Below are 24687 nucleotides of genomic sequence, written 5' to 3' on the forward strand. Positions count from 1 at the left end.
CCGGAATATGGACCAACTAATCGATGTAGGAATGGTAAGGAGGTCCCTGGGCTAATGATGTGTATGCCATAAAAGGTACGTGTACTTGTAGAATTGTCAAAAACGTAATCAGGTTCAAACTACAAAAAGCTGCCTCACGTTTCTTTGGCTTATATGTCATTGTATGAATCTTACAATAGACCCTGTCTAGATATCAATTCAAACGAAAAATTTGACAAGCCGCTGAACGCGTTATTCTCTTAGACTGACCCTATTTCTGACTAAAACATGCCATTTTGCATTCTGCATCTTTTCCTTTTCATATGTTTATGTTTTTAGTTCGTTTGTTAGTTCGCTTGCTTGTAAGTTGAGCGTCTAAAACCTTCCCCCCCCCCATCTTCATGGAGGGGGGGAGGGAGATCTTCTGTCGTGGATGAGTGATGACGCATACCATTGTAGCTTGTATAGCGAATACCTTGTGATAATAAATTTGAAACTCGGTTGTGAAATGCTTTGATACGTGAGTCTACCTCATATTGACTGTCTTTTGTTGTGATCTGAAAGGTACCTGCGCAAGACGCACACTTCTCGTTATTGCTGCTCATTCCCCTTCATCTACAAAGGACGTCCCGCTACCATCAGATGTACGAGGAGAAACATAAACGACCATGGTGTGCTACAACACCCAAACTATGATCGTGAATAAGAAATGGGGCAACGTGCAGTTTTGTTAGCGTTGTGTGACTCAATAACAATTTGTGTTGGCAATTTGCGATTATTTTGATTTTTTTCCGATAGTGTCCCCCTGCCCAGTGTGTGTTAGCTTTCTATATTTTTTTTTTGTCAATCGGTTTCACCTCGTTTTTGATTTTCCATTCTTTATTCAGGACATGCCGCCCAGTCAAACAGTAACAACCTGTTTATCCCGTCCTCTAAAGGTCAGAGCAAACTAGGGAGATACAACTGTTTCTACTCTCTTACCCTTGACAGGCCTTTTTCGAGCTGAGAAGGGTTTTTTTTGTCGTAGCTTACTTTTTGTGATTTAACCTTGCTAATTTGTTTTGTGATTTTGTGCTCATTTTTCTTAGATTTATTTAAAGTTTCATTTTCCTCAATTGTGTGTATCAAATTGTTTTGTTCGCTCTTTTGCAAGCTAAAGGTCATCCAAGTCACTGTTGTAATTTGAAAGGTTAAGCGAAGTTTATCGGCTAACCTCGTAATATAAAAACATCAGTATAAAAACTAGTCCCCCCTTATCTAATAAGACAACTAGAAAGGTTTTCAACAAAGAGCAATACGCGGTTTAAGATAATTATCTACAAGTTATGAGCCTCGGTTATCACTCTGCAACCTTCGAAAAAAAGATGTTTGAAGCGTTTAAAGTGAAGTTCACTCATTATTTTATCGTTCGAAAGTGGCTATCAATGTTAACAATGGTAGAATTAGTAAGAAATCTTCACTGTGTACCTATTACCACGCTACGGGAATGCTAACTTATAGTAGCGTACTGTAAGAGCCTGGGTAATAGGTGTCAGACATTGAACTGGTCAAAAGACAAATCAAACCGGGCTGTTTCAAGCGAAAGTTGCTAACCATCATGCTCCTGACGCGCAACCCCTACCGCAAAGGAATTTTAAGTTGTTAATTTGTTTGTTAATCTTCGGCCAATTATAAATGTCCTGCATGTAATACATTTTCCCCTTGCAGCCTATGGCATCGGTTGCTATAGAGACACAAGCCGACGAGCCATACCAACCTTAGAACGCCGAAGTCGACTACTGAAGGGTTATTACCGGAGAAGAGCAGGCGCTATAAAAAACTGCGCTTTGGCTGCGGCTCGAAGAGGTTATAAAGTTTTTGCTATTCAACATGGAGGGTGGTGTGCGTCTGCAAGATACGCCTATCGAACGTACAGGAAATATGGAAAATCTAATCGATGCAGAAATGGCAAGGGAGGGCCTTGGGCGAATGACGTTTATGTCCTCAGAGGTGAGGAAAAAGCTGTTTGTCTGTCTGATGGAGGCTATTATCATGTGTGTCGTTTCGTACTGAAGGTGAAGCCAGAATGTTCAAATGTATTATCAACCGAAGCTACTACGTATGGGCTCGATCAAGATTGAACATTCTAGTTTTAATTTAACATAAAGTTTAATGCGTTCATACCGTCTGCCTTAAGTTTACCATGTCAGACGGCATTTTGTTAAAAAAAGGAAATGACTGCTTTAAAAGCAATACGTTTTCCTGTATCCATGTGGGATTAAACCTCAGATCTTTGGATTCTGCGCCATAAGAGAGATGTTGAATTTTTTGACTCGGTAATAAAATGAAGAAACTTTTCGATTTAATTTATGTGTGCCTTTGTATACTTTAAACTCAAGTTGTATTCTTTTTTTATTGCTAGGTTCTTGTCGTGTAAAATCAACAAATGGATACTGCTGCTCGTTCCCGTTCGTGTATCGAGGCAGACGATACACTGGATGTACAAGAACAAACTCCAGGCGACCTTGGTGCTCCCTCACTGGAAACTACGACAAGGATAAGCAATATGGATGGTGTCCCACCCGAGGAGGTGAGACTGGAAACGAGGAAGAAAGTTAATTTTATACATTTTCCATGAGTGGTTGTCTTTTGTATATATTTTTTTTCACCTTTGTGTGTAAAGTTTGCCAAAGTAAGCTGAAAAAGTAAACTGAACTAATTTTACATGCCATGTCCCTTGATTGATTGGATGTTTCTTTAATTTTTCGCCAGCACGTCCTGTCAAGATAACATCATCGATATCAAGTGAGTATGGCGGCTGAAATAATAAAAGACAAAAAGACCCACGAAAAAATACTAAATTAGTCAACTTAAATTCGTAAAGAGAAATTCCGTGGACGTTTTGTATTGTTTCATTTTTCCCCTTTTGTATACCATGCTAACTTTTTTTTTCCTACCTTGATGCAAATGATACTTCTAGGACTAAAGAGTATCATTCATTTGTCTAAATTTTCTAAACGCGGAGTCATTTGAAGATTCAGACATGGAGTTTTAGTTTCGCCTTCCATCGGGCAGAACGCCTTTACTGTAATAGATCTGTAGTATTAGCGGTGATGAATGCACCGGTTGGTTTTATTGGGCAAAATAAAATTTTTCGCCTTCTCTTCAACGGAGAATATTGATCAAACTGGTCGGGTGGAGTTAAAAAACAAAGGCATTACAAGTTATTGTTTATGCTATTGTTTCGTTGTACAGAGTCGTTTAAAAATTCAGTCTTTAAGTTTTGGTTTCGCCCTTTTATGTACGTGTAAGCCTGTGAGCCTGTAAGCCCTTGCCTCGTTATGGAGTACAAGTAAAGCATCATGAGTTGGCGTCCATTTGGGAGTGATTTAGTTTGGTCTACCGTTGTCTATAGATCAACTTCTTTTTCCTGTTACTTCTCAGTCCAAAGAATAGGCTGCTTCAAAGATTCCCCTCGCAGAGCCATTCCAATACTAGAAGGCAAAAGTAAACTTTTACAAGGCAACTACAAACGAAGGAAGATCGCCATTCGTAAATGCGCCATGGTCGCCGTAAATCGCGGTTACAACACTTTCTCTGTGCAAGACGGTGGTCAGTGTTTCTCAGGACCGCGGGCTCAGTACACTTTTGCCAAGTATGGGCGATCGAACAGATGTAGGGGTGGAAAAGGAGGACCTTGGGCCAATGATGTCTACAGGCTGACAGGTGCTGAGCCCACTTTGTTCATTTATTGTTCGTTTTTGTCTGTTCTTCTGTTAAAACAGGGTTCGAATGGGTCCAGGAAAACCTGGAAAGTCCTGGAATTTTATTTTGCAATTTTCCAGGATTGGGAAGTCTTGAAAAAAGACTACTGGTCCTAGAAAGATTTCAAAATTTTACGTCATAAGAAATGTATTAGACCGTAAAGAGAATTGATTTTAGCGATGAAAGGGTTTAAAGTGAAATTTAAAATCCTGGAAAAATTCTGCTAAAGTCCTTGACATTTGTTTCAGAAAAAGGGTATGAACCCCGAATAACCTCAACCAAATGTAGTGTTGCTTCTCTAGTTAGGATTACAAGAGAAGCTGCTCACTACACAACTTTATTTTCCATTTAATTTTTTTCCAAAAAACACAACCTAACACAAAGTGCTTTTGAGTGTCATCAACTCAAATCCAAAGTAATCACTGAGGCTAATTAGAACTTAGGTACACAACACAAGAAGCCAATGCGAGTTCAACTCTCCGTCTGATTGGTTCAGTGAGTGATACGAATTCTCAGGAACACTCAGTTAGCGCAGTTAATCAAATTTAATGCAGTTGTGGTTTACTGTCGATGCCAAACTTTCAAGGATAAGATGCGCCAACCAAAGGAAATATTACTTAAAGTTGAGTCCGATAAGCGTGAACAACATACCATAATCACATAGATAATGATCTTGAGATAAGCTACACAATGTTGTATTAAGGAAAAAGTCATGTTTTCCTGTGTGGTGGTTAAGCAAACTACGAATGAGGTAGCTGTGATATATAAGGAAAAATCAAATTGTTTTACTACGAATGAGATAGCTGTGATATATAAGGAAAAATCAAATGATTTTATCTTGTGGGTTTAGTGCAGTGTATTCGACGCAAAATAACCCCATACCTGTAATTTGTTAACATAGCTTATCTTCTTCCTGAGTTTAGGTAGATGTCAACGTCGCACCACGTCAGGAAAATGCTGTGTACTTCCCTTCGTTTATCGTGGACGCCGCTACAACAACTGCGCCAGGTCAAAACGTGGAAGGCCTTGGTGTCCAACGGCATCTAGTGTATACAAACGAAACCAACCATGGGGCTACTGCCGCGGTGGAAAACGTAAGTATCAGTTGTCTACCGAAGTAGCCTATCTCTCTCCCTCTTTTCCTCTTTTTCTTCATCTCGTTTTGCTTTTTTTTTTTCATTTTCTTTTTTTTTTTTCCCTTTTGCTTTTTTTTAAGGTGCGTCTTCTTACGTTTGTTTTCTGTCGAATAACGGTTCACTTCTCTTTCACAGGTCAGCCAATACGAGTGACTGTAGGGGTGCGAGGTACGTATGCCACTTAATTTCACTTCAAGAATGCTAAATTTTAAAATGGAACGACACTTTGAAATGTATTTAATGTCAAATGCCTGTACGTGGAAGAGAAAAGCTTGAGTCTCGCTTCCAACATGTGGCCTCGTAGCTCAGTGGGAAATAGCGTCTAAATAGTGTCTGAAAGCCTCGGTCACATGTAAGGATCATTTCATTATATGCACCATAAGATATTCATCATAGAGAGACAGGAGCTTTATCCATTGACCTAACAAATTTTCATGAAATGAAGACTTCTCTCCCGGGGATTGCTATGGTATCAAGGACTTTTTAAAAGTCCAGTTTGCTTGATGGTAATATGCTGATTCATACCTTATTTTAACAGTCAAGCCAATCGGATGCTTCAAAGACACTGGTCGCCGTGCTATCCCAGGAGTGGACGGTCGTTACCCAATAGTGAAAGGATATTATCGAAAGAGAAAGGAAGCCATTAAGCGTTGTGCCCTCGTTGCTCTGAGGTTTGGTTACAGAGCTTTTGCTGTTCAACATCAGGGATGGTGCGCTACAGGTCCAAGAGCTCATGTGACTTACGGAAAGTATGGACGATCCAATCGGTGTAGGAATGGCAAGGGAGGACCGTGGGCTAATGATGTGTACAGAGTATACGGTGAGTCGTGGGTTATCACATCTTCTCTTTGTGCGCATATACTTGAACATAGTTCGTAAGGAGGACAAGTAAGGGAAGCCGATACAAATTAACGGTGCAAATAACGTAACTGCAGTTTCGATCGTAAACATCCTGCCTGTGCGTTGTCTATTTCCACTGTGAATATATGTTCACCCTTTGACCCCCTAGAGTGACCAGCATCTAATTTCTCCTTACAATATCAACTCTGAATCAAAAATGAAGGTTACGAGAATAAAGGAAATGATCAGTAACTTGAATAGCTGTTGACTGTTAAACAAATTCTCCTTGTCAGCATCTTAGAAAATGTATGGAGAATAGTATGGAGAATGTGCATATTGATGTTAGGGTGTCAAGACAGTGCCACGATGGAGGATATTTTTTGGTTAAATTGACACAGATTTTTTTTCTTATCAGGTTCATGTCGAAGAAGAACTACCTCACGCTACTGCTGTGCCTTCCCGTTTATCTACAAAGGACGTCGTTATAACAGTTGTACAAGAAGAAACCACAATCGACCATGGTGTGCTACGACACCCAATTATGATCGAGACAGACAGTGGGGCAATTGCGGAGGTGATTAATCCATCTAGGGATTAATCGTGAGATTTTGAAATTTTTATTCTTCTGCTAAACCAGTGTATTAAACCTGATGATTTGTCTTCTTGCAGGTCGCCGTAAACCTGTTAAACCTGTCAAACCTATTGTCTGTCCTCCTAGAGGTCAGTTGTATAGTTTCATTGCAATAACGTTTTCACAGTATTCTTTCGTGATCTTTAAGGTGTTAATTTCTTGTGTCTTCTCACCATCCGAGAATATGCGTGGGACTCTTCCACGGTTGTACACCATTACCTCGTTAGAAGAGGGATGAGATCTGTTCTTACGCTCTCTCTTGGAAGTGGTTCGCTTGAGAAAGAACTCCATTTTCATGGGCTCCTCCAGCAGTGAAACTGGTTCGCTGACTTTGGTGAATCTTCGTGAATAAATTTCATGTCGCCTCTCTAAGTCCATAATTTGAGTAGAAACTGTCAGCATGGAAAAAATGGTTGTTTAGGAGTACCAGTTTCTTGGGAGAGGTGGTTACCTACGTCTTTTTACTTTTATTCTGTCTTTTATATAACTTAGGTGGATCATTTTATATGTTACATTTTTGTTCGATAGATCTTTTATATTGTTGTTTCCTTTTGCAGCCCGAGTAATTAAACTTACACCAGGAATCACTGGTAAGATTTTTTCCTAAGTAATCTTTCTTTATTAGATTTTTATTAGTTGTTACCCAAACCGCGCTTATACAAGCGGTGGGCCTCGGTGATTCTCTATAAGAGGGTTAATTTGATTAAATAAATATCCCTCCACTATAACGTTTCTGCCTCTTGACACTGTTCACAAAAAAAATTATTTTACATAAAAGGTTCGGCTAAATGGAAGATGGCTTAGAACGCAGTTTTGTTGATGATCGCCTAACCTTGGTTTCAAAAACCGGCCCAGTGTGTTCGAATTTAGTAGTCTAGACAAGAATACCTTAAATAGAGCTTTAATAGAAAGATGACCAAAAATAAATCGGTTTTTAGTACTCTTTTTTTATTATTAAAAGTATGAGCACTTGGCAAAAGGTTATTGTAATATCTATTTTTTTAATTTCGAGCTTCCTTAATATGTTGAGTTGTTTCAATATCAACTAAATGGAATTTTGATTCTTCTAGTCTCATTTTTAGTCTCGGCTCTTTGTGGTTATATTCGACCGTGCACAGCAAAAGATAACAATTTTACGATTTTAAATTTAGCATACAGCATCGGTTGCTACAAAGACACCCGCCGACGAGCCATACGCCCCTTGGAAGGTCGAAGCCGCTTCCTAAAAGGAAATTACCGCAAAAGACGAGACGCTATTCGCAAATGTTTTCAGGCAGCTTATAGACGAGGCTACAAAGTGTTCGCCTTACAGCATCAAGGATGGTGCGCATCTTCAAGGATGGCTCACATAACATACCGTAAATACGGAAAATCTAACAGATGCAGGAATGGAAAGGGAGGACCCTGGGCTAACGATGTTTACGTTGTGAGGGGTAAGTAATTGAAACTTTTACTTATGTCAGCGAAGGTGGGAAAAAAATGTTTTTTCGAGCAAGTGATTGCTTGTCAAGTATGCGCAAGGATGGGGTAAGCAAGTGTTATACTGACGTTCTTTGCCATATCTTGTATCGGCCGGTGGGACCGTCTTGTCGGGGGCAATTCTTAGAACTGATCGAACTAGTTCTGTCGGGACTAAGTCTCTGCTTTGAGCGAGACTGGATATTTTTCACACTCGTGCTCAGACCAGAAAAGGGCGGGTCATGAAATGTGCGCTTTTCCAAATGCAGAAATCACGAAATATGCAGGAGTTGAGAGTGCATAGCATTGCATTCGATAGTGCGAAATAACTACAATTCTTCTAAAATTAAACGCGCGGGAGAGCTGAATAGCTGAACGCCGTAAGTCGGAGGTCTATAGAATGGTAAATAAGCATTATTGTACTATTAACACTGTTGTTTAATTGCCTCGCTTTCTCTCAGGTTCCTGTCGCACAAGAACAACCCGCAAAAACTGCTGTGTATTCCCGTTCGTGTACAAAGGTAGACGATACTCGCGCTGCACCAGGGTCAATGCTGCTCGCCCATGGTGTGCAACTACTTCAAGTTATGATGCTGATAAAATGTGGGGCTATTGTGAAGGACATGGAGGTGAGTAAAAATTTTCGATGAGTTTATGATAGAACTGATGTAGGATTGCTTTGAGGGCGAAGAGGGGATCTGAATCAGAATAGATAATGATACTAAAAAGCGTCACCTTAGAGAATGGAAGGGAATTGCGGAATGAATTATGTTAAACAGCCCCCATTATTAAAGAGGGTAAGTTTCTAAAGACGCTGTGGTACTGTTTCGGTGGGAGAGTATAAAACAGTAATTTGGTATTATCGACTGAGTTGATAAGGTAAATTGGCCACCGTAAAGAGTTTCAAAGCTGATTTTTCGAGCGTTAGCCCTTCGTCAACTTTGAAACTCTCCACGGTGGCCAATTTACGACTCAAATTACCTTGTTTGGCATCATTATTACCTTGGGCCCAGTTGTATAAAGGGCGGATAACGCTATTCAACAGATAAATTGCTATCCGGCGGATAAGTGATAACAAAACGTTCAGCGTTATCCACCAGATAGAGTTTTATCCAGTGGATAGTGTTAGCCAACCTTCGAACAACCGGAGCCTGGATTTAGTTCTTGATTGCATCCTCCAGGGTTTGTATTGTTTCTTATCATAGTGAGGTTCACTTGCTTGTTTTCCGTATCTATCCTACATCTGAATTTGTTATTAACTTGGTTTTATTTCTTTCCAGTCTCTTTCATCAGAGTAACACCTTCAATTAATAGTAAGTATTTAAATTCCCGTCAGGAATGCATATAGACAGGCGGGTAGTTGCACAAATGCCTTGCTCGCTATCCAGCACCAGACATACAAGTATTTAGATAGTAGTGACTATAGCGCAGTGCGAATTTTTACCATGGACTTCAGTAAGGCTTTCGATTTTGTGAACCATGCTATTTTGTCTGCCAAACTGAAACAGCTACCTCTAAATCCGTACATTATCAATTGGTATCATAGTTTCCTCTATGCAAGACAACAGCGTGTTGTTAGTTATAATTTTTTAGGACAGTGGAAACTTGTCAATAGAGGAACCACACAAGGTAGTGTAAGCGGACCGTATCTTTTTAATATATTTTTGAACGATTTGGAGATTTTTTTTAATGGTTGCCCTGTGCTTTTTAAATATGCCGATGATTCCACTATTCTTTCGCCTATCACTAGGAATAGTGACCCGTCTGCCGACTTAGTAGGACAGTTCTTAACATGGTGTAAAGACAATAGAATGGTCTGCAACCCTTGCAAATGTAAAGAGCTGGTTGTTAGAAAGAAAAATCATAATGTACTCTACTCTCCAATTAATAATATTCCCCAATGTAATAGCTTCGTTTTATTAGGAGTAACTTTACAGAGTGATGGAAAATTTGATGAGCATGTAAGAACTAAGCTTGTCAAAGCAAACAAGTGTTTACACGTCTTACGAACATTGAGAAAGGAACATTACTCTTAGGCAGAGATTGATCATCTTTTTATATCGATTGTTTTGGCTAATTTTAGCTATGCACTTTCAGTCTATGGGGCATCTGAGTCCGATCTTACGGTTGTACAAAAATTTTTAGACCGATGTCATGAACGCGGTTTTATCTCATTTCCAGTTTTTATCAAGAACCTTTTAAACAAACAAGACAGAAATATTTTGAAGAAACTAAAATCAACGGATTGCCACCCCCTGAAAGATATCATTCCTGTCCAAAAGACATATCTACACAATCTCAGGAAAAAAGGCTGCGCGCGCCCGAAAATTAATACACAGCGCTTTATGAACACATTTGTAAATAGGTTGATATTTAAGCTCCATTTATTGTAATGATATACTTTTTAATTCATAATATGTTTGTAGATTTCTGTAGTTTTTTCAATTCATTGTAACATGAGATATGTAGTTTTATCTTATGATGGAATAAAGACTTATTATTATTATTATTATTATTTATTATTCACATTATCCAGGATTTCTATAAGTTTGCAAACAATTTAGTGGTAACTACTTACAGTTAGTGTGCAAGACATAGGTCATATTAGAACGTATACTACAGCCTAGATATCCAAGCTCAGCTAAAAGCATCGGTCCACGAAATCCGAGTGTTTCGGGTTTGATTCCTCGCGCGGGAATTACGTTTTTGTTTTTGTTGTTAACGCTCGTGAAAAATTAATCTCTCTTCATTTGACCGCCGAGCCGTCTCAAAAATATACCATCCTCCTTCGTTAACCAGGTTTGAATCATGTTCCCTTGGATTTTTCTTTCAGTCCGAAGAGTCGGCTGCTTCAGGGACACATCGCGCCGAGCAATTCCTCAAATGGATGGCCGAAGTGTGCTGTTAAGAGGCAACTACCAACGCCGTCCATTAGCTATTCGCAAATGCGCGCTTGTTGCTGCAGCACGTGGATACAAATGGTTCGGAATCCAGCATGGCGGCTGGTGTGCTACAGGACCGCATGCTGGGAGGACGTATGCCAAGTATGGCCGATCAAACAGATGTAGAAATGGCAAAGGCGGACCTTGGGCTAATGATGTCTATAGAATAGCAGGTGGGTGATACACTTTGAAAGCAACCAACAAGTGCGTCATACATTGAATATCGAAGCGTCCCCTGTTTAATTTCTCTACCAAAGCATAAATTTTATACAGCGTCCAGGTATTTAATTTTTCTTGTTTTCTGATCAAGATTATGGTTTTTTTTTCACCTCAGGAACTTGCAAGTATCGCACTACAAAAGGAAACTGCTGTTCATTTCCGTTCGTGTATCGAGGGCGTCGATACAAACGTCCTGCCAGGGCTCGAAATGGCAGGAGATGGTGCGCAATCACTCCAGACTACAGAACAAACAAACTGTGGGGGTACTGCAGGGGAGGAAGAAAATGTAAGGCGCTTTCTTTCTACTGTTATTTGAACACTTTAACTCTCAAGATGCGATTATACTACTGATCGTCTCTTATTTGTCCTTTCCTCTACAGCTCCACCCATCAGAATCACTCCTGGAGTTTTTGGTAAGTTTGAATCTATTACCTACTTGTTGTTAATTTTTAAGTTATTAAATTTATGTCTTCTACATCTGGGGATAGTTTTAGTGATTATGTGTTGGTCTGTTAATTCTCGTGGAATTTGTAAAGAAGACGAAATTTTAAGAGTACATCCAGACGTCTTTAATCCTTTGACCACTAAGAGTGACTAGTATCTAATTTCTCCTTACAATATCACCCTGCAATCACACATTAATGTCATGAGAATAAAGGAAATGATCACCAACCAAAGAAGCTCTTGATTCTCAAACAAATTCTCCTTTGAGCTTACAAGGAAAAGTACGGAGAACAGTATGGAAAATACGCGTAATGAGGTTAAGGTGTAAAAGGTTAAGATTTATGCGAGTTTAATAGTTGCTTTTCTTTATAGTCAAGTCACTTGGATGCTTCAAGGACACAGGTCGGCGAGCTATCCCAGGAGTAGACGGTCGTTACCCAATAGTGAGGGGATATTACCGTAGAAGAGCGGACGCCTTGAAGAAATGTGCTGCAGTTGCTATGAGGTTTGGTTACAGAGCTTTTGCTGTTCAACATCAGGGATGGTGTGCTACAGGTCCAAGAGCTCATGTGACTTACGGAAAGTATGGACGATCCAATCGATGTAGGAATGGCAAGGGAGGACCTTGGGCTAATGACGTGTACCGGGTGTTCGGTAAGTTGTTGGTGTAAGTTGCTCGCTCGTGTAAGGGCAGTCCTGAAAAAAGACAACCAACTCTTATCGATGAAATTTACCTGTATCTCAAAGCGGAAGTCTTTATAAAAGTCAAGTGGGCAGTATTTCGCTCCCTAAATGCAAACGCTCATCGTGAATAAAAATATTGGAAGGGGAAAAGAATCTCATGTTTGTAATGATGATTGTTGTTTCGGCCAACAATTTACTCAGTCTAGTGATTCTGCATTTTTTTAAATCGCAGGCCATTGCCGGAAGCGAACGACATCTCGCTACTGTTGTGTGTTCCCGTTCATCTACAAAGGCCGTCGTTACCACAGATGTACAAGAAAGAACCACAATCGACCATGGTGTGCTATTACAGGCCATTACGATCGGGATAGGAAATGGGGCAACTGTGCTGGTGAGTTTAATTGTTACTAAGTACGGAATACTATTTACTCTTGAACTGAATCTTGCGCAATAAAACCACTTTAGCTCCGTTCAAAAATCCTTCTCTCTGTGGTTTTTAAGCTGGTTTAAAATTTGCGATATTTTTATTGGCTCCCACGTAAGTGGGCAATCATATGGAGTTTGAGAAAATAAAATTTCTTTTGGTAAATGTTTGGTATTTAAAAGATAAGGTCAGACGGTTTCATAGTAAAATATAAATATAATTATGTCATTTTTTCGTTTTTAGGTCGCCGACCGGTCAAACCTGTTCGCCCAGTTCGTCCAACGGGTAAGAACTTTATTTATTTTGAAAATAAGTTGCTGAACTCGAAATTCATTCCATAATTTAATTCTGTAATCGTTTTTAAATATTTATTCCTTTAATATCTTTGTATTTCAGGAAAAACTGTAAGAGTAACAGTTAACTTAGTTGGTGAGTAGCGTTCAAACGTTTTTTAATTATTTAATTATGTATTTCTCGCCTTAATCTTTTACAGAAATCTTGTTAGAAGTAAATTTTTTTTTTGCTGAGTTAGGAGTTGTTAGTTCTTCTATGAGACGGCAGGAACATATTTTTTTTGTAAATGTTTACTTTGAAAAGTTCGCTTTTGTTGTTCTCTACCTGATGCAACTTTTACCCACTTAGCTAAGGGTATCGGCTGTTACAGAGACACTGGCCGACGGGCCATACCAACCTTGGAGCGCAGAAGTCGCCTTCTTAAAGGAAATTACCGCAGAAGACGATACGCTATCAAGAAATGTGCTCTCGCGGCTTATGCAAAGGGACACAGAGTATTCGCTGTGCAACATGGAGGATGGTGTGCGTCTGGAAGGAGAGCTCATCTCACCTATGGGAGATACGGAAGATCTAACAGATGTAGGAATGGAAAGGGAGGACCTTGGGCTAATGATGTCTATGTACTCAGAGGTATCCGTTTTACTTATGTCGCTCCTGAAGATTTTTCTGGTTTTTCCATTTCTTATGGCTGTCTGATCAATAAGCTATTTCCGAGTTTCAGAGAACCTCGCTTCTTAAATGAGACTAATTGCGAAACCTTTCCTGAATACACGAGTTTTATTAGTGTGAAAATGTAAATGATATTCCTATCAATCGTTTCGCACTTAACTTCAAGGCTTTGGGTATTTTGGAAATGGCCTTTTTGTAGCTCCTTATAGCTTTGTAATTTATTTATTTTTTCCTTCTTCTGATAGGTTCATGCCGTGTACGCTCATCTACTGGAAACTGCTGTGTGTTCCCATTCATTTACAAGGGCAGACGGTACAACCGCTGTACCAGAGTCAACTCCAAACGAGCGTGGTGCGCCAGTACGCCAAATTACGATCACGATAAGCTGTTTGGATACTGCGGAGGAAGAAAACGTAAGGAATTAGTAAATGATATCTTTTTTTACCTTAGATATAATATAAATGAACATTAAACGATTTGTCTCACGATACAGAGTCACTATCAATTATAAACCAGGAAGTTTCGACTGCTATTCCGTTGGCCTCCCAGGACCCCTTAACTCATTATAGTCTATTCGATGGCCAATTTTAGACCCATATTAGACGGTAAAAATAAAAAGACTATTGACCAAAGTTTGCGCAATTTTCTCTTAAAACAGCTGTGCGTCCAATCAGGATTACTACCTCGATAACACGTGAGTAAAATAACTCAATATTAGTGGTCAGGATAACACACTGTAATATACGCTTCGGTCCTACCGTCAATTTACATTGTATTCATGCATTCCTGAAAAAAAATTGCTTGCATTAAAGTTATTTTAGGAAATCTTGCTTTTTGAATTGAAGAGGGCAGTCTTGAAGTTGACTACTGATGACGCCGCGTCAAATTCTTAATGGTATTTTGGACAGAGTTGTTAAAAACAGTACCGAAATTTCTTCTAATAAAAGAATAGGAGTTTTCGTGCATAGCATGGCTGCCCAGTCTGTTTCTGATGTTCTTCGTTAGCTCGCTTTTTTCAGAGCAAATTCTTTGGTGACGACAAAACGAAGAAATACACATCTCTGAGTTCACTTCGAAACAAAAAAATTTAACATCACGATCCATGGATCTTTTAGGAGTATACCTATATCTATTTGGTCAAAATGTTGACCATGTTGACATGTTAACTAATGCAATATAGAGAAAGGATTGTCTCGCATCAATTTTTACCCTCAAACGATACCCTTTTAGGCTTGAAATTTACGTTTATTATCGAAACTTCAATAACCTTTTCTTTCGCATGTTTGTCCTTCAGTCCAGAGAATAGGATGTTACAAAGACACCTGGCGCAGAGCCATCCCTATAATTGAAGGCCGAAGCCCGTTCTTAAGAGGAAACTACCAACGAAGAAAATACGCCATTCGAAAATGCGCGTTAGTCGCCATAAAACGTGGCTACTCCTACATGGGAGTCCAACATGGCGGGCAGTGTGCATCCGGGCGTTATGCCTATAAAACATATGCTAAGTATGGCCGGTCAAACAGATGTAGGAATGGAAAAGGAGGAGCTTGGGCTAATGATGTTTACAGGATTTCAGGTGCTTAAACTTTTCAGTCACGATGTTATCGATTACGCTGGTGGTAGGAAACTCAGGCAGCTTCTTATCACCTCCTCTGGAAGTAGAGGCAATCGTTTCACAAGCCATGCTGTTTTTCTTTTCACAGGAAAGTGTAAGCAGCGTACTGTTACCGGCAATTGCTGTGTATTCCCGTTCCGGTATGGCGGGCGCATATACAGGTCATGTACAACTCGTGGAAGTCGACTGAGAAGGGCCTGGTGTCCAACCCTCCCAGGCTACCGCAAAGGACAACCTTGGGGTTACTGCAGAGGATATCGAGGTAAGATTTCATCTTGTGAGGTTCGTTTGATTGTTTGTTTGTTTGTATGTTGAGTCATCCAATAGATCGTGTTTGGGTGACTTCCACGGTCACTTAAGCACGCATCGCACGGGCCAGAAATCCAAGCGCAAAAAACTCGGTCCGCAACTTTAAGTACTCGAACTCAGTTGATAAGAGGTTTTTACATGGAAAGTAACTAAATGAATGTATTCATTTTGCCAACAGTTCCACCAACACGAATCACAAGTGGAGTTGTCAGTAAGTTATGACTGATTATTATTCAAATATTTACTAAATCAACTTCCTCTCGCCATCCGCTGCTTTCAATTAGAGTTACACAAACAAAAGTGTCGAGTTAAGTGTTTTATGCATTCAGTCTTCCCTTCTATTCTCTGATCTTGGTTTCGGATTAATAAACGAGTGTCTTAATTCATGCAGGCTTTTTCAGGGGTTAAGTATATTAAGATTTTCGGGGTCTTTGTTTATCAGGTGTACGGTATTTCCCAAACACAATAAAAAGTTTTTTTTTATTCGTGTAGTTTAGTCAAGTTAAGGAAATTCCTAATATATTGAATTTAAGATTTCACGGGGGAAAAATTAGGTATGTCAGTATCCCGCTACCCCCCCCCCCCCCCCCGTCGGTCATGCCCCTCCTCCCCTCCCCCCCCCCCCCCCTCGGTCATGCCTTGTCCTGGTGAGTCTCAGATTAGTTCATTAACCTTTTGTTTTCTTTTATTCCTTGACAACACCTTTCAGTCAAACCACTTGGATGCTTCAAAGACACTGCTCGACGAGCTATCCCAGGAGTGGACGGTCGTTACTCGTTAGTGAAAGGCTACTACCGATCACGAAAAGCCGCCATTGAGAAATGCGCTCTTGTTGCTTTGATGCTCCGAGCCAGGGTGTTTGCCGTCCAACATCAAGGATGGTGCGCTACGGGTCGAAGAGCTCATGTGACGTATGGGAGGTACGGACGATCCAATCGGTGTAGGAATGGAAAGGGAGGACCTTGGGCTAATGATGTGTACAGAGTATACGGTGAGTAATGGGTACTGTTGGATACAATAATTACTACAAATTGAGTCGTCTTTTTTCTGACCTCAATGGTGTACCCTTCAAAGTAATTTGCGCAAATTATTAGAAACGGTAATGGTCCTTTGCGTAGTATACTTTGTGATCCACATTCTCTCGTCTTCTTTCATTCATCTGATGGTGTGTTTGGTCTACGGGTATTCGTAATTGTTTTTTTTATTTTTAAATTAAGAAAAAAAATGATTAGAGCGGTAACATTTACGTTTAGGCATTCCATCGAAAAGAGTTACTTCTCTTAGAGATTTTCTGATCTCCTTGTGCAACCTTGTAATGTGTCATTGGACATGAATTAACCATTGTATAATTTTATCTTTCAGGATCCTGTGGAGCAAAGACAACTAAACGTTATTGTTGCTCGCTGCCGTTTATCTACAAAGGTCGTCGCTATAACAGTTGTACAAGAAAAAACCATAATCGTCCATGGTGTGCTTTAACTTCTAACTATGATCGCGACAGGAAATGGGCCAACTGTGCCAGTAAGAATTTTGTTTTCACTTCCGAAAAAAGTGAATTGTAGTTCTGACTATAAGATCTTTCCTATGATTTTATTTAATGTTTTCCCTTATTTTTTTGTAGCACGTAAACCTGTTCGACCAGTTAACCAATTCACATTATCCGCCCTTGAGAGGTTAGTTGATCGAGTACGCTGTGTGTTTTTCACGCAAGATACTTAAGAGTAGCATATAGCGATGTTTAAAACCGTCGAAACCCGTTGTGATTTCGTTTTTTCCTTCCGTTGTTTCGTCCCCTCAACCTGTTTCTAATTTCATTGCAGCCCGTGGGTTCGTTCAAATTCACTATTGGATTGAAAGGTATCTCTTTAATTTCGTAATTCGGTTTGCTGAATATTTAAGACCAAAATTTTTAATGAGAAAACACGACTTTTGCTTCTGGTCCACTTGTTTTTTACTTTAAAACTCACTCTCTGATATCCGTCTAAAAAATATGTTCATAACCTTTTTACCATTACCTTTCTCCACAACAAACCGCACTTTTTTAACAGGTCCTTAAGGAGTCCCTCGACTTAACGTTCCCTTTAAACACTATCAATAGCCAGAGTGGGACAAATTGCCCTCCTCCCCCCCCCCCCTCCTCGTGGTTTGATAGAACTCATTAAGAGGCCTCGATTTTATTTCAACATGTGTGGATCAATTCCTTTCGCTTATCCTCTGCACGTCAAATATAATTTAATTACATAGATACTTATTTCAGAGTAAGAAGTTTTGTATGGAACGCAGACTACAAACCTAAGGGACAAGTATGAAACCAAAAAAAAAAAAGTTAAGGTTACGGATGGATACTAAAATTAAAGGGATTGCGAACGACCAACTCTTAAAAATATTCTTATCCACTCTAGCCATACCCATCGGTTGCTTCAGGGACACTGGTCCGCCGAGCGTTTCCAACTATGGAAGGAATGAGCCGTCCTCCTTCACTTACCTTACCGACGAAGAAGATGTCGATTCAAAATGCGGTTTCGCTGCAGCAAGACCAGGATATAGAGTGTTTTGCAATACAGCACCATGGCCTGGTTTGCTTCATCCTAAATTTCGTTCGCCTATCGAACGTAATGGAAGATACGGAACATCTACGAGGGGTCGAATGGCAAGGGAGGACCATGGGCAAACACTGTTTACGTTCTGACAGGTAACCGTAACTTTTCTGCCAAGTTTTGAGTTAACCCAATAGGTTACTGATTACTTGTTTCTACTGCTTTGCCGTGAGCTTTGGGGTTCGTATTTGATTTCCTTCCAGTTTCATGTCCTCCAGTCGGGATGTTTTCAATCTTAATGGCCAACTGAATCCCTCCAAAGTAACTAAAAACGGCTAAAACCGCGTGTAATACTCATGACACAACTGCCTTAAACAATGAAATCATCTTTGCCTCTAAATCAACTACGCTTATGTAGGGCGTGGTAGAGAGATGAACTTATTTGTAAAGTTTTCCTACGTTGCTAAAAATACTTACAAGGGAGTAGAGAATGTTGGATATGAATCAACTTAGCTATAGTGTTAACCCCGACGTTTCATTAAAAGACCAGTTTCCGTTTGGTCTACCCCACGCTATCCTATAACCTCTTTCTGCTGTCTTGGTCAACCCTTTCACCCCTGAGAGTGATTAACCCTCTACTTTCTCCATAGAAAATCACCCCAATGAAACATCAAGGTCATGAGAAGAAAATAAATGATCACCAACTAAAGAAGCTCTTGAGTTTTTAAACAAATTCTCCTTGTCAGCACCTGTGGAAATGTATCGAGAACAGTATGGAGAATATGCAATACTGATGTTAGGGTGTAAAGGGTTACACTGCGTGGGGAAAGCATGGTCGTTCTCGTGTTGGGTTTCAGCACAGCTGCCTATTAAATTATCGGTAGGCTCATGCGCAAAATGATTGAACCCGCTGGTCCATTGCCTTTCGAACAAAACCCGCCCGCCGAACAACACATTCATTAGTTTACTCCTGTCTTCCAAGCCAACCGGCAAAAGTACCAATGACTGATTTAATTATATTATTCCTCTAGGCTCCGCTCGTGCGCGAACAACACGCAACAACGCATGCGTGTTCCCGTTTGTCCTACAAAGGTAGAATGTACACCAGCTGTTCAAGGGTCAACTCAAAACCGGCCCTGGTGCGCCATTACTCCTAATTATGACGTGGACAAATTGTTGGGATACTGTCGTGGACGCGTATGTGAAGACTATGTTTATCTTAAATACCAACAGGGCCCCCCGTACATCTTTGGTTGTGAAGTTATGCTCACACCACAGTACTCACTTCTCGATGCGCAAGTTATTTTGAAGTTCGTTTACATTTCTCCATTGTTATTACAAAAGTTTTTTTCTACCTTCTCCCGAGAACCTTTTTCCTTTTATTTTGTTAGTTATATTCAAATTGAAAGGAAAAAAACTACTCAATAAACTTTGTTTTTTCCGGTTTTTTTCTTTTAGTTCCTGCACTAAAGATCGCTCCATTGATTAGCAGTAAGTATTCCTTCGTTTGGTGGGTTTTTTATTTACCTTTTGTTTTTTTTTTTTTTTCTATAATGCTCCTCTTAAATGTGTTTTTGGTGACTTTAGGACATTTTTGTAAAATTGTCATTGACGGGTGCTTTACTAAGTCCGACCCTTTCTTGAACGTCTTGTTTTGAAACGCTAGTTTTCTTTCCGCAGTGTGATGAGCTACATAAAATAACAAATGAAATACGTTTGCCACAACAAATTCGGAAATCTTCTTTCGTAACTAGCCTCCTGCTTGGCAACTCCTCGGTCTCCATGATCATTATTTTTCTACTGAATATTTTTTCAACGTTCTTCTGCAATTGTCATATTACTTTACTCAAATGCATCAGATTGGTCAATTGCGATGACCTATCATCTTTACACTTGCAGTCCAAAGAATCGGCTGCTCTCTCCGTGAGACATCTCACCGAGCCTATCCAACCATTGGACGGTAAACTTCTGCTTGTCATAGGAAAGTACCAGAGAAGAAAGAAAGCCATTGCTAAGTGTGCCCTGGCTAGCCCATCTTCGATTTGGTTTTAGGGTGTTTTTGTATTCCACCATTGCCGGCTGGTGTGCAATCGGAGATCCGCGGGCTTTCAGAACCTACGCCAAGTACGGCCGATCAACAGGTGCAGACCTGGAAATGGAGTTCCCTTTGGCGAATGATGTTTACAGAATCTCAGGTTTCGTTTATGTTTCTCAACCATTTAGTAATTTTATCATCTAAACGTCATCAGCTATCAAAAAAAACTGCGTAAAAACTGGCGTACAAACTGCGTAACAGTCTTTGTATGAAAGCATCTCAACGGCGCGGAACCTTAAATCCTCGAATGTTATTGGTTGATCGTGTGCTCTTACCCAATCCACCCTTTACAATAACTGATCACAGGTCCGGAATTTTTTTCCTGCGCCATTCGCGCAACAGCGAGTAAAAGCAAAGCCATAGAAAGTTTGTCAAGGAAATAATTAATTACCAGGTCATCAATTGATTCTTTATTTCTGAGTTGTCATTATAGTCACATTAATTTTGGTTTGTGAAACTCTAACGAGGTGCCCACTTAATTGTCTGTCTAGTGTTATGGCTCAGTTTATTTTCCTTTAACCAGGTATATGTCTTACGGTAAAGGAGTTTTTCCTTTCTTCTAACACGCCCCTTTTGGTACCTTGGTTGGTTTTCCTCACTTATCAAAAAAAAAAAAAACCCTTTTTCGTGTTGACTTTTCGGTTTCATAAACTGATAAATTCCTCTCATAAAACCCTTTCTTTGGTTTTCTTTTCCATAAATTCGGTGGTATTTGGATTATGATTTTTTTGCACTTAACTAGGGGGGAAAAATGGTTTTTTTTTCGGTTCTTTCGCGACTACAACTTTGGGCTACCTTTTGCTTGGTGTTTTTTTTTTACCATTCACGTATCGCCGGCGTCGATACAGAGGTTGTGCTACAAACAGTCGTGGCCAAAGTGGTGCGCGATCACTCCTGACTTTACGACGAACAAACTGTGGGGGTACTGCAGGGTGGAGCAAGACGTAAGTCAGATCAATTTGCCTCGGAGTTGTTCCTTCTTTCTTCGTTCCTATGTTTCTCGTTTTTTTCAGTTTGTATGTTGTTCTGCTTTATATTTCTCTGCCTGTGTGTCTTGCTGTATCAGTCCTCGTTTCAAGCGCTTCATGTTTGTCTGCCCTTCTGGAAGGAAGACACACACACTACGGTCCTCAGTTACTCACAGTTTGTCTTCATAGTTGACTTCTATCCTTGCCTGCCTGATTTATGTACATATGGCCTTGTCAGCTTGGCCTCTCATTGTCATAAGCTGGATCTTGACCTTTTTCTATATGGTGCATTTGTATAAGTTTTAACAAAAGGTAAATATATTATTATTGTAAATATTATTAATAAATTTATTGATCTTTTCAGCCAAACCAATAAAGGTGACAACTGGAGTGAGAGGTATGTAATTTTTTTTACTTATTTCTAAAAGAATATTTTAATGACCATGAACAATTCCGTTATGAGATAATCAACCCCGCCATCTTTGTAGCAAATCTTCCCTATTACGAAATGTTATTAGATTATCTCCTAAAATACCACTTTTTGTGAAAACCTAGAACAAATAGAGAATCTGATACTCCCGCGTAATGCTTTCATTGTGTTCGGCGACAGTGATCAGTCAGTTAATTTGTAATAAGTATAAAAAGTTTAGACTTGTTAGGGCTAACAAAATTAGAACGAACATTTCATTCACTCATCTTGATTCATTCTTACTTGCGAGATCGTTTTAAAAATCATCAGGATTTGATTTTTAGTAAACAAATAAAAAAGGCGAAGTTTTGACCTTAAAAATATGTTGACATGTATTTTCAGTCAAGTCAAGAGGCTGCTGGCGCGACACTGCTCGTCGAGCTATTCCCGGTATAGACGGCAAGATATTCTTCTCCGGGATTATTACCGAAGAAGAGCCGACGCCATTGACAAATGTGCTCTGGTTGCCTTGAGGGCTTGGTCAGGTAGCCTTTGCTGTACAACATCAGGGGATGGTGCGCCACAAGTCGAAGAGCTCACTTGACTTACAGGAGGTATGGACGATCCAATCGGTGGTAGAAACGGGAAAGGAGGACCTTGGGCCAATGACGTATATTTATTCGAGTGATGCTAAAGAGATTGTCGCTTCGTAATATTCACAATCCTTCTCGGGGCTACTCTCGCCCGTACGATCGGACGATTCGATTGAAAGTACGATGAGACAAAACAGTGCTATTCCGCCTATTATGGCTCTGTTTCATACAGCTCTCGCTTTGTTTTCGTAGGAGGTGCCGAAAGAGAACACCCTCTCGCTTACTGCTGCAGCTTCCCGTTCATCTATAAAGGCCGCCGTTATAACAGTTGCACGAAAAAGAATCACAATCGTCCATGGTGCTCGCTGACCGGCAACTATGACAGAGACAAGAAATGGGGTAACTGTGCTGGTAAGTTCCAGATCCTTTCACCCCCTAAGAACTTAAGTTCAATTCTCCTTATTATCTGCTATTCGTTTCTTATGTTTTAAGTACTGCGAATTTGATTTTGAATCAAAACTATTTCTGACATTCTGCCATAACCCCACATTTTCTCCTGGATATTAATTGACTTTTAAAGGAGATAAATATTGGTCTCGAAAGATTAGAGCTCTCCAAGAAGTTTTTATCATTCACACTTAAAGTATTTTTTTTGCTTCACAACATATCTTTAGAGTTTAGTTTTAGTCTTTAGAGTTTAATGCTTTTAACGATCTTTTCCTCCATTATTGATCGGGGTGATTTCTGCTACAGCTTTTGTTCAATTTTCTAAAATCGATGTGAAGATTACTCACAATAACAGTGTGTTAAGAACGAGAACATAATTCTTTTGATTTACTTTTTCTCAGGACGTCGCCCGGTTAGACCTGTAAAACCGGTTAGACCAATAAGGCCAGGTAAGAATTGTACTCGGAACATCTCTGTGCACCTCACTATCTTTATTTTGTGCAAATATCTTGCAATTCATTCGCCTTATTTTAATTTGTGTCTACAGGAACAGTTGTAAGAATCACCGTTGGATTAGGAGGTTTGTATCCCTCTGCAAATATTGTAGTAACTAGGTTACTTATTATTTTGCGCAATGGAAAAATTGTTCCGTTTAGTGTAAGCACGCCTGTATGTTTGCTACATGCAAAAGCTGACAGAGCATGTCGAGTTCAAAGAAATTTAAAGAAAGTACCATATTTTGAGGAACTGTCCGTGCTTCCTATGGTTTTATGCGCGTTGTATTTAGTTTGGAGAGACGAAGTAGGGGGCGCACTCGCCACTCTACTTTTAATTATTTTGTAAGCACCTTGTATGGATGTGTATGAAATTACTGTTTGTGGAGGGAGTCTATTCTCCAGTCGCGATTTTTCGGCCTCCTTTTTATGAATTCTCTGAATCCGCCTTTGAGATTCCACTTTGACAGTTAGTTGCAGGAGTATAAAAGTATAAAATACTTCATTTTTCATCTTATCCTTCATTTTTTTTCCATGTATTTTTTTACAGCAAAGAACATCGGTTGCTTCAGAGACACAGGCCGACGAGCCATATCTCCACTGTAAGGGAGAAGTCGTCTTCTTAAAGTAAGTTATCGTCGACGGAAGGACGCCATTAGAAAATGTGCTCTTGCTGCACAAAAACGAGGCTTTAGAGTGTTTCGCAGTGCAGCATGGGGGATGGTGTGCTGCTTCCAGGACAGACACTTAACATACAGTAGATACGGAAGATCTAACAGATGTAGGAACGGAAAGGGAGGACCTTGGGCTACTGATGTCTACGTCTTGAAAGGTCAGAGAAAAATTATTTACGGCTTTTTAAGAGAATTCTCGTGGTTCTAAATAGACGTGTCCATTTGGAAGCAGGAAACTATTTCGTGACATTGTTCTGTCTGTACCATTCAATCTCCGAAACGTTCACCCTTTTTTATCTTTCATGCACATCAACAAAAAGTTGAAGAATCTAGACGCCCCATCTGCAACAATAGTTTTATACATGCTGGCCATTTTCGACGCATTTTTTGTTTTGTTCTTGACAAATGCCGCCATAAATTCCTTATGTTTCGAAGAATGAGCCCAGGAAGTATTTTAGAGAAAGCGGGATATGATTAGCGTACACTACTGAATCTATGCGGCTCAATTCGTCTCAGGCTCCTGCAGAACAAGAACGACCAGCCAGAACTGCTGCGTGTTCCCGTTCATTTACCGCGGCAGGCGTTACAACCGCTTGCTCCAGGTGCGCTCCAGAGGCCGTCCATGGTGCGCCACTCACTCCAAACTATGACGTGGACAAACTGTTGGGATTTTGCGGAGGACGATGAGGTTAGGGATGTCTTTGTATCGCTCTTGGAGTAAATAAACTTTTTTTTTGGTCTGCAATAGGAAGTCTGTATTTGCTATGCATTAGAAAGCGACAAATATTTGACGTTTGATCTGTCTTTTTTGATTGCAGTACGCCCTGTAAAGGTCACACCCTCAATAAGGATAAGTTGTTTTATTTTCTTTATTTAACACTTGTTAAAGATTACGAGCTATATCCTGCTGTTTAAGTATTTTATAGGAAAAGCTTTGTGCTCCCATGGAAATATATATATAACCATGATTATACCTTTGTCGAATGAATTTCTGATTTTAAGCAAAATGATTTTTAGCAGATAAAGATACAGCAATTTTACAAAACCTCACGACAAAATCTTCGTATTTCTTGTAAGGCTTA

The 24687-nt window shown here is 39.9% G+C and overlaps 1 protein-coding gene across 1 annotated transcript in view; it reads left to right on the forward strand.

Annotated features, from left to right (window-relative positions):
* The first annotated feature begins 1691 nt into the window (after positions 1-1691).
* The window catches only part of LOC131771493 (uncharacterized), a 28966-nt gene continuing 5970 nt past the window's right edge, over positions 1692-24687 (forward strand). The window contains 51 exon segments of the mRNA XM_066158924.1: positions 1692-1968; positions 2381-2548; positions 2731-2763; positions 3403-3684; positions 4647-4817; positions 4995-5027; positions 5398-5679; positions 6115-6273; positions 6369-6419; positions 6888-6920; positions 7482-7763; positions 8250-8417; positions 9069-9101; positions 10622-10903; positions 11065-11235; positions 11330-11362; positions 11766-12047; positions 12310-12468; positions 12745-12786; positions 12898-12930; positions 13144-13425; positions 13710-13877; positions 14123-14158; positions 14759-15040; positions 15168-15341; positions 15567-15599; positions 16098-16379; positions 16751-16909; positions 17010-17061; positions 17813-18000; positions 18957-19009; positions 19011-19054; positions 19056-19235; positions 19978-20120; positions 20763-20894; positions 20897-20947; positions 20950-20964; positions 21353-21385; positions 21800-21856; positions 21859-21935; positions 21937-21966; positions 21968-22033; positions 22035-22081; positions 22243-22270; positions 22272-22401; positions 22839-22886; positions 22985-23017; positions 23482-23763; positions 24122-24237; positions 24239-24267; positions 24424-24431. Of these exon segments, the coding sequence (XP_066015021.1) occupies positions 3522-3684; positions 4647-4817; positions 4995-5027; positions 5398-5679; positions 6115-6273; positions 6369-6419; positions 6888-6920; positions 7482-7763; positions 8250-8417; positions 9069-9101; positions 10622-10903; positions 11065-11235; positions 11330-11362; positions 11766-12047; positions 12310-12468; positions 12745-12786; positions 12898-12930; positions 13144-13425; positions 13710-13877; positions 14123-14158; positions 14759-15040; positions 15168-15341; positions 15567-15599; positions 16098-16379; positions 16751-16909; positions 17010-17061; positions 17813-18000; positions 18957-19009; positions 19011-19054; positions 19056-19235; positions 19978-20120; positions 20763-20894; positions 20897-20947; positions 20950-20964; positions 21353-21385; positions 21800-21856; positions 21859-21935; positions 21937-21966; positions 21968-22033; positions 22035-22081; positions 22243-22270; positions 22272-22401; positions 22839-22886; positions 22985-23017; positions 23482-23763; positions 24122-24237; positions 24239-24267; positions 24424-24431 (5635 nt within the window). The 5' untranslated portion in view covers positions 1692-1968; positions 2381-2548; positions 2731-2763; positions 3403-3521.

The sequence above is a fragment of the Pocillopora verrucosa genome, chromosome 12 (genome assembly GCF_036669915.1).
Source record: "Pocillopora verrucosa isolate sample1 chromosome 12, ASM3666991v2, whole genome shotgun sequence".
In the NCBI taxonomy this organism is placed as follows: domain Eukaryota; kingdom Metazoa; phylum Cnidaria; class Anthozoa; order Scleractinia; family Pocilloporidae; genus Pocillopora; species Pocillopora verrucosa.